This window comes from Oxyura jamaicensis, chromosome 24, assembly GCF_011077185.1.
Source record: "Oxyura jamaicensis isolate SHBP4307 breed ruddy duck chromosome 24, BPBGC_Ojam_1.0, whole genome shotgun sequence".
NCBI lineage: Eukaryota > Metazoa > Chordata > Aves > Anseriformes > Anatidae > Oxyura > Oxyura jamaicensis.
This window is the reverse complement of record NC_048916.1, coordinates 542707-559030: the sequence shown is the minus strand read 5'-3', so window position 1 is coordinate 559030 and position 16324 is coordinate 542707. Positions and strand designations below refer to the sequence as shown.

The 16324-nt window shown below is 53.1% G+C and overlaps 1 protein-coding gene and 2 long non-coding RNA genes across 6 annotated transcripts in view; 1 reads left to right on the top strand and 2 right to left on the bottom strand.

Annotated features, from left to right (window-relative positions):
• The window catches only part of KIRREL3 (kirre like nephrin family adhesion molecule 3), a 317705-nt gene that overhangs the window by 281861 nt on the left and 19520 nt on the right, over positions 1-16324 (top strand). For all 4 annotated transcript variants that reach the window (XM_035346026.1, XM_035346024.1, XM_035346025.1 and 1 more), the window contains 3 exons: positions 13623-13771; positions 14173-14300; positions 15510-15636. In XM_035346026.1, the coding sequence (XP_035201917.1) occupies positions 13623-13771; positions 14173-14300; positions 15510-15636 (404 nt within the window). The remainder of the gene's footprint in view (positions 1-13622; positions 13772-14172; positions 14301-15509; positions 15637-16324) is intronic.
• Positions 1566-5983, bottom strand: LOC118177950. The gene is made up of 3 exons (XR_004755982.1): positions 5608-5983; positions 5208-5477; positions 1566-5100 (listed from the first exon to the last, which is right to left on the bottom strand). It is a non-coding gene; the product is annotated as an uncharacterized LOC118177950 (long non-coding RNA).
• Positions 9325-12914, bottom strand: LOC118177951. Its single transcript, XR_004755983.1, has 2 exons — positions 12802-12914; positions 9325-10645 (listed from the first exon to the last, which is right to left on the bottom strand). It is a non-coding gene; the product is annotated as an uncharacterized LOC118177951 (long non-coding RNA).

Here is a 16324-nt window from a genome sequence, read left to right as displayed (position 1 = left end):
ATTAATGGAAAGCAACAGAAGTCAGGGCGACGTGAACTGACTCACAACCAGGCCTCCTCTTTGCTCACTTCAGATCTCTCTATTTGCCAATCTTCCCTTGGCTTTTGATGTCTGTTGTGTCTGTGGGGTGTTTTTTTGCTGTTATTATTTATCACTTGCAGTAAGAAAGAGAATCTTTAAAGTGGCAGAAGAAAATGGGAAAGTTTAATATTGCAAGAGGCAGAGTCCCTCAGCCTTTTGGGCTCCTCTGATGATTATTTTTGCAGTGAGATGGGGAACTGCTACAGGCAGGGCAATAATAAATACCTCACTCTGGTGCATTGATACAGTGCTCTCATCCCCAGGGCTAGCAGAGACCTTTGCAAATAACGTTATCTTTGCAGTCACGGTGGGGACGGGACGTTTTGAGCCACCCTGCAGCATCAGCTACAGAGCTGGGCTGCAGGGCAATAGCCAGGCATGGGGGTGAGGGACAGACAGACAAGCATGGGCAGAAAGAGAGATGCCATTTAAAAAACAAATTTAAAAAGAAATATGCCATTTAAAAACACACACACCTCTCCATAACTGCACGGGGCATGGCAGAAGATCCAGGTGATGCTGCAGCAGAAGCAGAGGTCAGGAGGAGCCGTTTATTTAAGAGCCCCCCTGGGGGGTGCTCCCCCAGCTCCTCTTCCCCACCCCACAGCAGAAGCCAGGACTACATTCAGTGCAGTCCAGGCGACCTCCCCCTGCACACAGTGGGCTGAAACCAAAGGTGCCAGCTGCCCAAAGGGGCACAGACCTTTCTGCAGCAGCAGCGTGGGGAACACCAGCAGCTGGGTTTCCATTTCCCACACCCCGGCTTGTGACAAGAGGGCGGGCAGGGAGCTGTGTTTGCTTGTTCGCCCTGCAGGCCCCGCGCTGCAGAAAGGACATCCGTGTTTGGAAAACACTGCTTTATCTTTGAACCAACAGCACGCTGTCACTCATCAAATATTAATCTGAACTCGACTGCTTCTTAAGAGCTTTTCTTTAAAGGCAGTGGGGCTTGAATGCACCTGGTGGGAGGTGGTGTCCTGCCTTGCGCAAGGGAAAACAAAAAGAAGTGCTTGCTGCGTTTGCAAAAGGGCAAGCAGGGAAAACATCCAGCTTCTGCAGCCCACCTCCAGCTCCGGCTGGGATGTAGGGTGGGCATTTCCCACCCAGGCCATAGGGGAACGCAAGGATGAAGAGTCCGAGTACCTCTACCAGATCTGGACTGGTCCCTTCCTGCAGGGACACACAGTGTCTTAATTCTGATCACTCTTTTAAAGAATGAGAACAAGTCTTGCAAACCCAGGCAAGCCTGCTGGTGAGCCCAGATGTTTGACATGCATTTTGCTGTGCAGCAGTTTGCAGCTGCTTGCGACACCCTGCAGCCTGCGTGTTTGCAGTCAGACCCCATTTTGGGGGTCTCACTCGCATTCACTTTTTGCCTTGGGAGAAGTCAGCAGCCGCTGGGAGCAGGGGGAAGGCGGCACAGCCAGAAATCGGTGCAGAGGGTGCCAGTGCTAGGCAGGCAGGGCTGCTCTGCTGAGGTCAGGGCAGTCCAGTCCCTGCTGCCTTCTGCTGGAGAGGTGTGCAGGGAGCTGGCTGCCTGGAAGGAGGCATCTCTGAGGTCTGCTGTGTTACAGCTTGGGGGGCTGAGTGTCATGCATTGTGCCTACATGCAGGTCTGTGAGCATTTTGGCTGCTGGTCTTGGAGGAAAAAGGGGCAGGCCTGCAGGAGTTTGGGTAGAAACGGAAAATTTATACCTGATATTGGTGAGCTCTAAGAAGAAGAGGAGAAGACAAAGATACACACAAGCTGTGCTTTGGCCAGCCTGTCTTACACTGCGTCCGCATTCCCACATTTTGTTTTAACAACCCCGGAGCACAAGCTCAGCCTCCACAGGTCACTGCTGCTCTTGTCAGTTTGGGGCTCATCTGCTCAGTCCTGGGTCCTGCTGGGAAGGAGCAGCTCACCGGGATTATTCATGAAGTGCTCCAGGCTGCCATGGAGCAGTCAAGTTCTCCAAGAATGGGAGCCCCTGTCCTGCTGGAGATCGCACCATCCCAGCCTGGAGATTTCCTGAGATGCTTGAACCAGCTCGCTCATGGCTTGGCATTGCTTGGCTGCACAGCCGAGAGCCGGTCCCTGAGGGCGCGTGCTGCTGGGTGACACTGGGTGGCTGAGGAGCAAAGCCAGGCACACATCAGGACTGGGAGAGCCTTATCAAGGGATGAGGGATTAGGGTCTCAAGGAAAAGAAAGACCCTAAGGAAAAGGCTTGGGAATGGTTTTCTGCTGCCAGGATCAGTCAACAGAAGGAGAAATCACCCCAGGCACCAGGAGCAGATCTTGCTCCAGCTGGCTCTCAATCCTTTGTCCGTCCTTCGTCCATGTGATCCTTCACATGGCCAGCTGGACATCTGGGTGTGCACAACACCTCTGGTCCCAGGTGAAAGCCCAAGTGAAGGCAGATTTAAGTTCGGTGCCCCTCCATCACAACAAAGTTGTCACTTCCTCTTCTATTTAGCTGCTGCAGAATGTGTTTGCAGATCCATAGGCCGTGAAGTCCAGAAGGGATTACTGGATCATGGAAAACTGATGCAGAGATTCAGGATGATGCATTTCATTGGCAACTTCTGATGGAAAAGTGGCAAACGAGCCAGTTAATGGGCACGCCTGGTGCTGCTTGCAGCCAAGCCACAGCAGGGGCTGTGCTCCCTGTTTTAGCACTGGAAGACCTGACTGTATTTTAATGTGGATTCAGGTGGCTTTGAAAAATGTCTCCTAGGAGTTGGAGTGCTTGGTGTTTTCATCACTTTCTGCTGCCCATCCATGAGGGGCCCAACACAAACATAAACACCCCCCCGTACTCCACCTTCCCCAGGGCTTCTTATCACTGGGACCACTGCATAACTGGCACCTGTTCTTGCCCCCCCCCAGTTAAAGGAGATCTGCAATATTAAGCTCATATTAAGCTCATATCACAGTCACATCTCTATTAATACTTGAAAGAGGCTGCCAAGGGCTTAAAACACACTGCAGAGCAGCCGGTGGCAGCAGGAAAGGTGTGAGCTCCACAGGCTGGCTGCCCTGCACCCATTGGGGCAGAAACCATCCCCGTGCTGCCCTTTTGGGCCACTCTGGCTTTGCAGCCATTTTGTGGCACACTAGGACTCTCTTCCTTCAAACCAGCTTGGGGAAACTGCTCGTTCACTCCAGCACACAGGTTTATCCCACCGAGCCCCTCGTTTTTGCAGCCTTCCTTCCCCCAGCTGCCATGCTCCCATCTGCTCCCTCTTCCTCCGAAGAGCATGGCTGCCAGCGGTCCCGCGCAGGATGCTGCGAGCCACACGCTATCCCTCAGCAGGGCTGTCACCTCTCCCGCTGCCTCCCGCAGCCACACACGGCAAGGGAGGCAGGAGAAGACGGCGTGGGGAAGGGGCCCTCCGGCATTTCACAGCAGTGACAGAGTAAATCTAATTTATAGACATAGAAAAATGCAGCTCAAGTGGGAGTTGAAATGAATGCAAAGCACACCGAGGTCTCAAGTTATCGGCACAGTAACATTTTTCCTGGCTATCTCTGTTTTCCTGCCCGGGTTTGTCTTTGTAGCTTCCTCCCAGACAACTGGACCTTTGCTCTGAAGTGAAAATGAAAGCTGGGGAAATAAAAAAGTAACGGGAAATGAATTCTTCAGATCTCCTCCATGATGCGTCAGCCCCATCTGCCAGCTCCCTCTGACAGGGAGAGAGAGGCTTTAAAAAAATAAAGTAAAATAAAAGGCACAAATCTCTCCACTGGGCTGCTGCAGGGACTCTGCTGTGGCAGTGGCTCCAGGTGACACTGGGAATTGCAGAGCTTCCCTCCACTCACACAGTGTGGGGACAGGGAGATTTGTCTTCCCCTTCCCTGCCTTGTCAGGGTAATGGGAACAAGTGTGTGGGAGACGCTCAGAGGCAGCTCAGACTAATGAGGAGAGAGCATAGAGGAGGGAGAAGCTGATGGAAAGAAAAAAATAAAAGGGGGGGGGGGGAAGGAAAGAAAGTGCTTTGTACTTCTGAGCATCACTTCCTGATGTACAGTGATTAAAGGAACCAAATTAAATGAGTGATGAAGCAGCCAGTACAAACTGCTGTTGGATGGAGCCTCAGTGATGGAGGGGGCTGGCAGAGGGGTTTTGCTGATGTGATCTGGGGGCTTGCTGTGCTGGAGTGGAGAGGTTTGGGATGTGGGGTGTGCCATGGCTGTGGCCGTCCCAGCCAGGACCACCAGCAGGACTGAAGAGGACAGAAAAACACGATGGCTTTCCTGAAGTGAGAGAGAGTGACATCAAGGAGGGGGAAACAAAAAACTGTTTGGTCCATTCCAGCTGAAAGGAGACACCCAGCGGCACGTGCAGAAGCTCCTCTGGCTGAGCAGGGCTCTCCTCACTGGCGCGTGGCAGGAGCAGGGCTGTAGCCTTTCACTGCACAGCGACGGATAAGATCAGGCCAGTGGGTCCTGGGCTGGTTGGTCCAGGAAACCCAAAGAGCCTCACAAGGCTTCAAGGTTGGGCAGTCACTTCTGATGGTGCCCTGACCTCCTGGTCAAAGAAGTGTCCCAGGCATCTCATTTCCAGCACGCTTCGCACCCAGGTCTCTGGGCATTAGCTAAGCCCATATGTTTTTCAGCAAGCCAAGCTGCGAACACTTCTTCTAAACATCCACATTGTTCGGGACGACCCAAGAGCTGTGTTCTCCCAGGCCCGTTGGTCTCCTCTCCTTCGAGACAGGCTACTGGGCCCTGGGAGACGACTGGGAAGCAAGCATCGCTGGCTGTGCCGGCCGCATCCTTGCAGGAGAGGGGGGAGCTCCTCAAGCCTAATTTAGCAGTCTTTAATCTGAGTTATTCCAAACCACACTTGCCACTTCCTTCATGTGTTCCCGCAGGATGATGGGCTGATTTCACAGAACGAAAAGCCTTAAGCAAATCTTGTCACACAAGAAAATTGATTTTTCAAAACTGACTTTTACAAGATTACTGGCATTTTTTTTCCCCTCATCTTTCTTCTATATCGTTCCCTTCCAGTCTCACGAGGTGGCTTCAGATCTAAGGAAATTAGAGATGCTGTGACTAAACTGAAAATGTAAAAACGGGGAAAAGAAAAAAAAAAAAAAAAAAAAAAAAAAGACACCCAGCATTCAGCATCTCCTCACCTGCTGCCTCTGAAGGATATGGCCACATGTGCTTGTACTCGTGAAGTACCAGGGATGCTTCCCTGCCTGCCATAATCTCCATGTGGTGTCAGGCAAAGAGTCTGTCTAAGGGTTATGCCAGCCTCCCACAGGGAACACCCCCGATGGGCATTCCTTGGCAATCCCCAGCTAGATCACAGCTTTTTTCTTTCTCTCCCTCAATCCCTCCGTTCTGTTTTCTCTTTCTGAAGGGTTTCCTCCCACTGCTCAATTCAGAGACATCTCAATGTGCTTTGTTAGGAAAAAAAAAAAAAAAAAAAAAAAAAAAAAAGAGCGGACGAGTTGCCTTGAAGTTGTTTCAGACAGCTTAAAATATGCTAAGCTTTTGTGTTTCTGCCATATAAATAATGAATCCTCTTACAGCTTCCGAGCTGGAAAAGACGTTGATTTAAGAGGCCTTCAGCTCTGTTGGAGGTTTTTCTGCTTCCATGCCAGGGGTAGGAAACGTGGCACAGGTCAGGCAAGGCAGGGTGTGCAGAAAGCATCCCGGTCCTTCCAGGGATGGGGACGGGGCTTTGCTAAAGGTGCGGGTGTTCTGGTGACTGCAGTTGGCATCAGTTGTTATTCATTAGGCTAATTCCCAAAGCAGCCTCATTAGAAATGCTGTTTCTGCTTAAACAAGCTGACAGGATGGATACAAGATGCAGCCCAACACTGGTGCTGTATGGCATGAGGATGAGAAACCCCAGTGGATGCTGACATCCCAAAATAGACCCATTGCATCCCGCTGGAAAGGGATTCTGTTCTCACCCAGTGTCAGGCCATGGAGTAACTCTGCTAACTGCAGGTCCTGGAGTTACCCTTGGGTTTCCATTCCTCTGCAAACTCTGTGGAAGCTGTTGGTAAATACAAAAGCAAAGGAAGAACACAAGCTGTTGGCACTGGATTATAAGGCCATTTGTCTGTAAAGCATCACGCAACGCTTACTACTTAGCTCCGCTTTGCTTTTGGAGTGTGTAATTAAGGACTTAATGGTTTTTGCTTTTTGAGGTTTCTTTTTTTTTTTTTTTCCCTTGAAATGTTTCTTGCAGCTTTATACAGAATTCAGTAGGTAACACAGAGCTCTTACAGGCCAGTCTGTTTTATCGGTGTGCTGCCACATCGGATTGTTTTCTCATGACTTGGAAGGCTCAGGGGAGCAGTGCTTTTACCAGGGTGCTCTAAGGGGACTCAGGAGGCATTGAGAAGAGTGACTTGGGAATAAGTCTGGGGATGGATGGATGGATGGATGGATGGAAAGTAGGGAAATTTTATAGTGAAAAAATGAGCGGTTATTTTGTTAAATTTGCAACTTTGTTCTACTTCTCCGCCCATAAGTTGCCTGTATTTTTGCATTAGTACAAAGGGAATGCATATCATTTATTATTCCTCCATATGAGCTGCCGGCTCCCCAGGTTCAGCCAGTGGGAGCCCATGTCGGATTACACAGAAATCACTGCAAGAAGATGCCCACGTAATTAGGAGTCCCCCATCCTCACCTGGGGCGCACACCTCCTAGCACACTCACCTCTGCTGGTGATCCTAACCCATTTGATCCAGACACAGTTCAGCTCTGACAAATTAGCCACTCTGGCAGGGCTACTGGGGACCTTACAAGGAGCTGTGCCTTGCACCAACCTGCAGATATGTCAAAATTTAACATGAGCCCAATCAGTGGGGTGACAACAGCAGCTGCTGTGGGGCTTTAGGGGGTTCGGCAGCTTTGCTCGGAGCTGGGGCTGGAGAGCCAGCAGGGGCTGGCAGATACCATGTGCCATCAGGGACCATTGCCTGGCTGCTGGGCACCTCTGAGGCTGGTCACCCTCCTGAGCTCGACCACCTCGTGTAAACCTGTCCCAAGGCCCTTTTTCTGTCAGTGCCAGCAAGAGCAAAACCTGGTGTGTACTACTGCAACCCTCTCACACTACAAAGATGAAACCACAAAGCCCTTGAAGACCTCCCAGAAATAAAGCTCATGGAAAAGCCTTCAGAGGAGCTTTAGGAGCTGGTCACGTTGGAAGGCCCCAGCCACCCACCAGTACTCCGGCCATGTGTGCATCCCATGCCCAGAAAGCAGGAGCCGCTCCTGCCCACCCCGTCATCACGTCTGCCCCAAAGCATGTGGATTAGGTACCTTCAGCAATCCGAAATGTGGTCCTTCCCCTGCCTCTGAGATGTCCCCAGCAGCAGATTTCTTACGCTGATGAAGGGTTGGGGTTTTCTATCTCCATTTACCACCATTTTCTCCTGCAAGCCCCAAAGGAATTGCACAGAGAGGCAGAGCCTGGGTGAAGCTGTGAAGGTGTGATAGGTGATGGTTTGAGGTAGACAATAACACGTACAGGACCATGGAGGTTTGAACAGCTTCACAGCACAGCACCGTCGCTCTGTGCTAAGCATGAGGATAAAGATGGCATTGATGTCAGGTGTCATTTTTCCATGTCTACCCAACGTGTCTTTCCATGTCTTCCCCTCCATGACTTGTCCTCATCGCCAAGCTAAGCATCTGTTTTGACTGTTTTCTCAGCAAAGTGAATTGCAATGTGTTCCAGTGACACAGATTCCTCCCCCCTCCTTGCCCAGGTTCCCCTGCACCCCCGTGCCCCAGGACCCTGGGGTCCTGAGGTGCTTCTGCCCATCTCCAGTCTGGGACCAAGATGCCCTCTGGAGACTGCCTCTGCTCATCCCATCCACCAGCACCACGGGCTCTGCAGAGCTGAGCCCAGCGTGCCCATCTGTAGGGGGGCTTTGGGGGGCCCCTCACTGATTTTTCTCACCCCGCTGACCACGAGAAGACAGCTGAAGCCATCTGATGAGCAATCAGGCTCATCGCCAGCTGGGCAGGAGGGGGAACACCAAAGCTGAGATGAGACAGGAAATCGAGACAGATGTTTCTTCCGCACAGCAAGGTATTATTATTACCATCAAAGCCCCGGAGTGGTGAAAAACAATCAGACCCTGGTAGCAGCAACCCCTGTATTGCAGGAGGCGCAATCAGACACCAAACATGTCCATGTCTGGAATTGAAGCCTGACATCCTGAACTCCTGAAATTTGGGTAAATGCGGCAATTTTTCTCACTATTTGTTTCTGAAGAAGAGGGAGATTAGTAACATTGGCACTGAGCTCAGCTCAGCGTCAGGGCGCAGCATCGCCCCTGCTTCCAGCTCCAGCTGGGAAGTCTTCGGGGATGGAACCCAGGACAAGGAGTTCCCGGGGCTGCCGCTAATGACTCCAGCAGCATTTCTGCTGCAAGCTCTGAAATAAGGGGAACTGTGCTTGCCAGCTGCTTAGTGAAACCTCAGAAGGAGATCTGTGGAGCCCTTTAGCAGAGGTGTTAATTACTAATTGCACCTGGGAGAAAATGGGCTCACCCAAGCATAGCAGGGAACCTGGCGCTGTAGCATAATATATCTATATCTGTAATTGGCACGGTGATCTCCAGGGGCTGCCGATGGGTCTCGTGCAAGCAGCCACGCATTTGGCTCGCTGCTGGGCTGTTCCAGGTGCCACCAGGACTCTCCTGTCCCCTTCCTGTCACCAGGGCTTGGTAAAGCCCTGCTGCCTGGTAAATGGACCCGCACGTCGGCACAGGGAGAGCACGGCCAGCACACGGCTGAGTGGGACCCAGTCCCACACATCTTCATTAGGAAGGGAGCAGGCAGGAGGAGAGGAATAACCCCATACATCACCGTTATGGAAATTTACTCTTAATAAGGAAATAATTTGTGTGATGCATCACGCCACAGTCATTGGGGGCCCGGGGGGGGGGGGCAGTGTGATGCTGCTCAAGCCCCGCTGCTCACTCAATCATTTCTCACGAGGCTGACACCCACGGAAGGTACACCCATGGAACAGCCTCCTCCTCCACCACCCCATCGCAGTTCCTTCCCCAGGGGCCGCCAGGGCTCTGGAGAGCTGAAGAAAGATGCAGGGCGATGCTGGTGGGCAGCCTTCATGCAGGGGGACAGCTCCTGTCTGAGGATGAGCGGGGACTGCCACGTTACAGCCCAGCAATTGACGGCACTGCTGGTAATCAAACAACAAAACCCATTCTCTGAGCAATTTGTAGCAATTAATAGCCATTCGCAGGAATGAAATGTTAATTAATTCATTCCGTGAGCCATGCATTTATTTAAGGTATTTGTGGGTGTTCTCGGGACTTTTATTAAGCAATTAAAATGCGTCCAAGAAAATATTTATCTATTTTAAGTCACTCTTAGTAAACACAATTTATATGGCAAGCAAGTGATTTTTGTTTTGTTTTGGTGTTTTTTTTTCATTGTTAGTTAAAAATTACAACTCTCCTCCTGCCTGGGCCACATCTGATGGGAGCAGCCCACGCAGGGAGAGCTGCCCAGGGGCACGAGCGCTGCTGGCAGCCGCGCTTGGAGGGCAGTGGTAAGCCAAATCCTCCCTGCAAGGATGCTCACAGCCCGCAGAAACGTGTGCATGAGTCCTGCAGCCTCTCCAGGACTTCTCCTTGCAGCTCTGTGCTGCATCATTGCAACCTCTTGCTCCCCCAGCTGCCTGGTGTCACCTTGGATGCTGGATGGGGCTCGGGGAGATCTTCTTGCAATGGATGAGTTGAGTCCATGCTGAGTTGTGACTGGAAATGGCATGTTGGAGAGGGACAGCTCACAGGTCGGTGGCTGCCGATGCTGCTTGCCAGAGTCAATGTGAAGGATGAGGGATGGGAGTGTAGCTGCATGGGTGTGGACGGCTGCAGACTGGCAGCAGGGGAATCAACGTGACGGCCAGCATGGTGCTGAAGGAGGCGGCACTCTGGAAGGAGCAAATGCAACTCTGCCACAGCCAGAGCTCGCTTCCCTGCAGCATCACTGGCCAGAGGGGCCAGGGAGGTGGCCAGGTCTCAGAGGCAGAGGAGGGAAGCAGGTAAAGCACCAAGACAGGCTTGCATGTTCACATCAGCAAAGCCTCACTCAGCCAGGCAGCACCGAACCAGTATTGTTTCGCTCGGGAGGGCTGCAACATGACAGGGCTACAAATTCCCCTAAACAGCTTGTTCACACATGCCAGTCACTGAAGAATTACAAGTCCTTTCACTGCAGACAGGAATTTCTTTGCTACAGCAAGCTCGGCCAGATGAAGTGCTCGCTGGCGATGCTCCTCTACATACTGTTGTGCCACAGGCATGTAATGCTCTTGTTTAGCTCATCACAGGTTCTGTGAGCCCAGCAGAAACACGATCCTTGCTTCTGGCTGGGGAGCGATGGAGCTGCTGGGTAAGAGTCCCTTGGGAAGAAGCTTGGGCTCCCATCTTTCAGCAGGTTTCCTTCAGAAACCAGGGAGGTCGCTAAAGGCACATTGGTCTATGGAAGCCACAGCAAAGCCACAGCATTTCTCGTGAGCTATCATGTCCCAAACTGGCCTTTTCTATTTGCTTGCTGGCACTCCTAGCTGGGAAGCAATCAATGGAATAAGACAAATACAATTTCTCTGGAGAACATCTCCGTAGGGAAGTCTCCCCGCCTTATATTTAAATGTTAAAAGGACCCAGTAGAGCATGTATTTTTTTTTCTTTATTCCTTAACCACTGTGTTTTTGCTGCCTGTAATAACCCCTCTGAAACATGGATTTAAATGTGGAAGAAAGGCAGCAGCAGAAATGATGGCTGAGTTAGTGGGTACATAACATGAGGAGAGTAAAGGAGGTAAATTTGTATAGCCTGGAACGGACCCGTGGTGGCACATTTGGCAGACTGTAAATGCCTTTGAGGTAACACTGTAAATGGAGGAAGCTGTGCGGCCAGGGGTGGTGGAACAGGGAGCACCAGTCTGGATGCAATAAGGCTGGGAGATGTCGGGACGGGGTTGTGAAGAGGTGAAGCAGAGGAGGGGGCGAGGGTCTGGCCGAAATGCTGGGCCAAGCTGGACATCAAAGCAACATCCCAGCACGGCCACAAAGGGAGCAAGCTACCAGCAACCAGGAGTCTCATGGCAGGTGAAGATCAAGCAAGAAAATCCCCTGCAAGACTTTGAGCCAGGCTCACCAGCACTGCTCGTGCTTGACGAAGAGGTAGCAGAGGTGGAGATTGCAGGCTGCCTTCCCCAAATCAAAGCTGAGGACCGCTGCCCTCGAGGCTTAGCAAGCCTGTGAGCTGTACAAGGGGGTCGAGAGGAACAAAACTGGCAGGGAGAAGCCGGGTCCCCCCCCGTGCATTCCCCGGGTGGGTTTGGAGGATGCTTGCTGGGCAGAAGGCGGCGAGGCGGCGCAGCCACGCCGAGCGGCTGGCCCCAGGCAGGACCTGAACACCCTCTGTGTCTTCCTGGCTACATTTTATTTACATCCTGCTTATAAATAATTACTGAGGGGTTAATAGGTGAGCAAGGCATGTTATGGGCTTGTTAAAACCAGGAGTACCTTGCCTTCTGGCTGTCTGCGAGCACATCATGAGCAGCTTTACAGGAGGGTTATCAGCCATCGTTATTAAAAACCGATCTGACATTATAAAAGATCCATACCACTTGTTCAGCCACATTGATTTAGCAGTACTAAGCCCTGGAAAACCGGAGCAGGAACCTTGATCTCTGCTGAAGCACGAAAAATTGCTGTTTGTGACACATCTCTGCGCTTGGGAAAGCCAGTTTTGCAGAAATGATGGGTTTTAAACATGCACATAAAGCATCGCACACGGTCGTTTCGCATGTGTTTTCCTGGGCTGATGCAGAGCCCCCGAACTTTTATCCCCTGGAAATGTGCTCCTCACCCTTTGTGGGCCAGGGGAGGAGGGCTCATGCAGAGCACGGTGCCATGCATGCCAACAGGCGTGCCAGGCAGGGGGCAGCCGGGCTCCCGGCCACCCGGAGGGTCTGGTGCCATCTGGGTGGCTGCGGGGACGTGGCTTCGTTCACCTGGTGCGTGGAGTAAGACCCACACGGGGCTGCAGAGGCTGGACATGTGCTCACGGCCAGCAGCCTGCATGGGGATGAAATGTTTGAGGAGCTTGGCAGAGGCTTGGGTTTCGGTCCCTCTGGAAGGAGAACGGCGTCACCTGAAGGTGATGGACTGTTCAGCCCTTTGGAGCAGCACCTGGAAGGTGCTGGGTTTTGCTGGGTTTTCTGAAACAGGGAGATTCCCTCATCAAGCACAGGCCCCAGAAATCAAAGCAACATATCCTGATTCATTAACGAAGGGGGAATCTGTGGAGGAAGGCAGGGTAGGAAACCTGCAGTGGCCAGTCAGCCTCCATTAGAGGTGCAAAAACAAATGGAAAGAGAGAGCAGATAAGTGCATACAAATCAGCTCACGTCTCTGCCGCCAATGCCTCCCTCCCGAAATGCTCGTGTCGGTAGCTGGTGGGTGAAGCCTGCAGGTCGGCTTCCCTGCTCCAAGTAGGCTCTCATGCTAGCTGGTGCAGGGAGAATTTGCAGAGCCGGAGCGTGCCAAGGGCTGGCGCTGGGCTCCCACCCTGCGCGGTCTGTCTGTGCCTCTTTCCCCAGCCCATCCCATCCTCCCCAAGCACCCCCACGTCACCCAGCACCACCAGAGGACAGCCGCCCCGAGACGAGAGCATCAGAGACTCCTCGGGGAAATCCTCTCCCCCTCCAATTTACCTGCCAGGCGTTGGGGGAGGTTTGCTGTGTTTTCCGCAGGCTGTGTCTCTGCTTGCTTTCCCTTCCTCCCACGAGCAGCTGGAGTTTGGCGCTGCCTGACAGCATCTCCTGCCTTCCCCACCCGCGCCGCGGTGGCAGCCTGCCAGCCGGTGCCCCATTAGGTCACATTTGCTCATTGTTTGGCAAACAGCAGCTTAATTCAAGTGCTGAGTTGACAGCTTGTTCTCCAAGACAATTTGCAAGTTGCAGTGCTGCAAATGCCAGCTTGGCTTTCCGGGGTGATGTGAATTCAGCTGCCTTCAAGGGATAAAGTTCTCTTTGACAGAAAAAAATAAAATAAGAAGAAAAGGGGGAAGAAGGTGAAAGCAGGGGGAAGCTGAAAAGGTTTTTCGTGGTTTTGGTGTGGGAAGACCAGCAGTGTTGGTTGGCAAGGCGCTGACATCGTGTTCCCTACCAGCAGAGACTGTCCTTGTCCCACCCCTCCTGTCACTGAACTCTTTGTAGCCCATAGTCCTAAGGAATAAGGTGGATTTTCAGTGAAACAGGTTTTCACAGGGAAACAGCAATTTTGGTGGATTTTTGAAAGCTTCCAGTAGGGATATACATACACACCACTTTGGTGCCTCCCCTCCAGGAGCTGTGGTTGTAATCCCGATGTCCTTTGATGAGGACAACGTCGAGGCTGTGGGTACACCCCTCCTACAGTCGAGGGCAGCTTTGGCACCCCGTGGGCTGCTGTGCGCTGGTCTCCGTCATCACACACGTGTAAGTGGAAGGCAGCACGAGACCACAACCCCTCTTTGCTCTTTCTTGTCCAACAGGTGGGCGAAGAAAGGCCAGGTGATAAAGGAAGCGTCCGGTGACTTCTACGAAACCATCGTGGACCACACCTTCTTCTTCGAGCCCGTCTCCTGCGAGGTGACCAATGCGCTGGGCAGCACCAACATCAGCAGGACGGTGGATGTCTACTGTAAGTAGTCTGCCAGCTTGAGGCTGCCTTCCCGGGACCATCAGAGCTGCTGAAAATAAATGGGAAGGGGACGTGAGCTTCCTGGGGCAGCTCCAGAAAGCCCGGGGTGACCAGGACTCACTGGGCTCCCTTGCAGCTCTGGCTTTGTAAAGGCTCTTTTGGTGGGGCCATGCTCCCCTCCTGCCTTCCACAACCCTGGGGGCTCCTCGGGCACTTGGCCGTGCCAGGACTGCAGCCGGCTCCTGTCTCAGGAACGCTGGACTTGGGGGCTTTACGTGGCTGTGGCCCACGGGTACGTGGAGACCTTCCCCTGCTTCTTGCGGCACCGATACCTCTGTGGTTTGGGGGCTTCTGCGTGGCACAGCCCCTCGCCGGGAGTAATGCCAGTCTCCTCTGCACAGTTGGGCCCAGGATGGCGACAGAACCGCAGTCCCTCCTTGTCGACCTGGGCTCGGACGCCGTCTTCAACTGCGCCTGGACGGGGAACCCCTCCCTCACCATCGTCTGGATGAAGCGGGGCTCAGGCGTGGTGAGAGTCGCTGCTGGGGCGCTGGGGACACGAGGCTGATGGGGCACCTGGGTGGGAAGGGCAAAGGGGCAGCCAGAGCTCTGCCAGGGTGCCATCACTGCCACCCAGTCCTAGGGACATCGCCCACAGGGTGGGTTTGCAGAGGCTGGATTGAAGCAGGATCAATCCACACAGGGTGACCAGGATTAAACAGAGGGCAGAGCATCACTCACCTTGCTTGCTCAACCCTGTTCGCTCGGATCTGGCCTGGAAGGCTTCTCCACATCCTTTTTGTCCTGAGAAGGGTAAGGAGCTTTGGAAATATTAACCGCAGCTCAGAGAGGCGCGAGAGGCTCTGATCCCCTCTTTACCAGCAAGAGGGCTGTTAAGCTAAAGGAGGGCTGAGGAGTGAAACCCACCTTGGCCATGAGCACTTTGCAGCATTTGGGGAGGATGGGGAGGTGAGGGGCTGGCCCCAGCCTGCACACCTGCAAAGTCCGGGGAGAGGAGAGCAAGCAGGAGGAGTTAGCCCCCAGGGCATGCATTTCCAGCATGGGAATTGGAAGCACTTGCTCAAAAGCCAGATCTTTTAAATACCACCAGTGTAGGGATTCTGCTGATGGCCTCAGCCAGAACCCTCTGCTTCAGCACTTGCCAGGGTTTCACGAAGCTGCTGATTGCACGGCCGGGGCAGAAGCACAGGGTGGCTGATAACCAGGCTGCAGCCGGTCACCTCCATGCAGCTGGGGCTCACAAAACCCTGCCCAGATTTCCTGGCCATCCAGGGGTCTGCCAGCCCTCCAGGTTGCCCCCCCATCCACTTCTGGGGTTGAAATTGTGCCTGAACGAGGCCTGGCCCCTGCAAACTTGGAACTGCGAGTGTGGAGCACGCTTCTCTGCAAGGCCTTTCTGCTCCTGGTTACAAGGCAACTGTGCCAAAGCTTTCCCAAGAAACAGCACCAAAGCTTTTCCCTTGTGCCTTGAGCTCTTGTGGGACTTCTTGCAAAAGAGGAGCTTGCAAGAATTCAGGTGAATGGATCAGGACTTGTATTTCCCCCCAGACTTGTTAGTTCCCTTATTCCTTGGACAACAGCAGTGCTATTTCCACGCCTTTTAAAGCTGCGTTTATCCTCATCCCTGTTTTCCCTGAGCTGCCTTGAGCTTGTCACCCACATCTCCTGCTCGACTTCCCATCGCCCACCCTGAAAGCAGCCCCCTCCTCTCTTCCAGGTCCTGAGCAATGAGAACAAGCTGACACTCAAGTCCGTCCGCCAGGAAGATGCCGGGAAGTACGTGTGCCGAGCCGTGGTGCCGCGGGTCGGCGCAGGGGAGCGCGAGGTGACGCTCACTGTCAACGGTACCTCTGGCTTCCCTCTTGCTTATTCCTCCCGGTGTTCTCATCAGCTTTTGGTTCCATATTATCAACGGGGGGTTACTGAGTAGCTGGGAGCTGGCGTTTTAAATCTTTAATAGATTTATCTTGCAAAACCCTTGCAAGGTCGGAGAGTGCTGTTGTCTCTGTTGTACAGCTAGAGAGCTGGGAATTGAGCCTGGATCCGAGGCTGGCAGCATAATCACTCGCTCGGAGCACCCAAGGGAGCGAACAGGGCCATGAACCCCCCATGGCTGCATGGGGCTGCCCCGGCACAGTGCCAGGAGTGGGCCCTTCCCTCACCCCCCCGGGGAATTGGGAAGCACCCCAGAGCCCTGCTGGCCGAGGGCGCCCTGGCCAGGACCCCGCAGCAGCCGGTTACGAATTGCAGCCTGGATGTGCCCTGCATGAAGGGAAGGAGCCAGGCGGGCTGCAAATGGTATAAACAGAGGATTAATTTTGCATCATCTCTCACCTGCATGACAAACTGGCAGGCTTCAGTCCCCGCTCACTGTCACAAAGAGCGGAAAAAAAGCAGGGAAGTGGCACAGTGTTAATTCTGAATGCAGATAATGCTAGGGAGGGAAGCCAAGGGCAACGCAGTGGGGTGCTGAAACCCAACCACTCCCTCAGCTTCCACTCAGCTCCTCGACGCCTGCATGCTCCTTTCCTG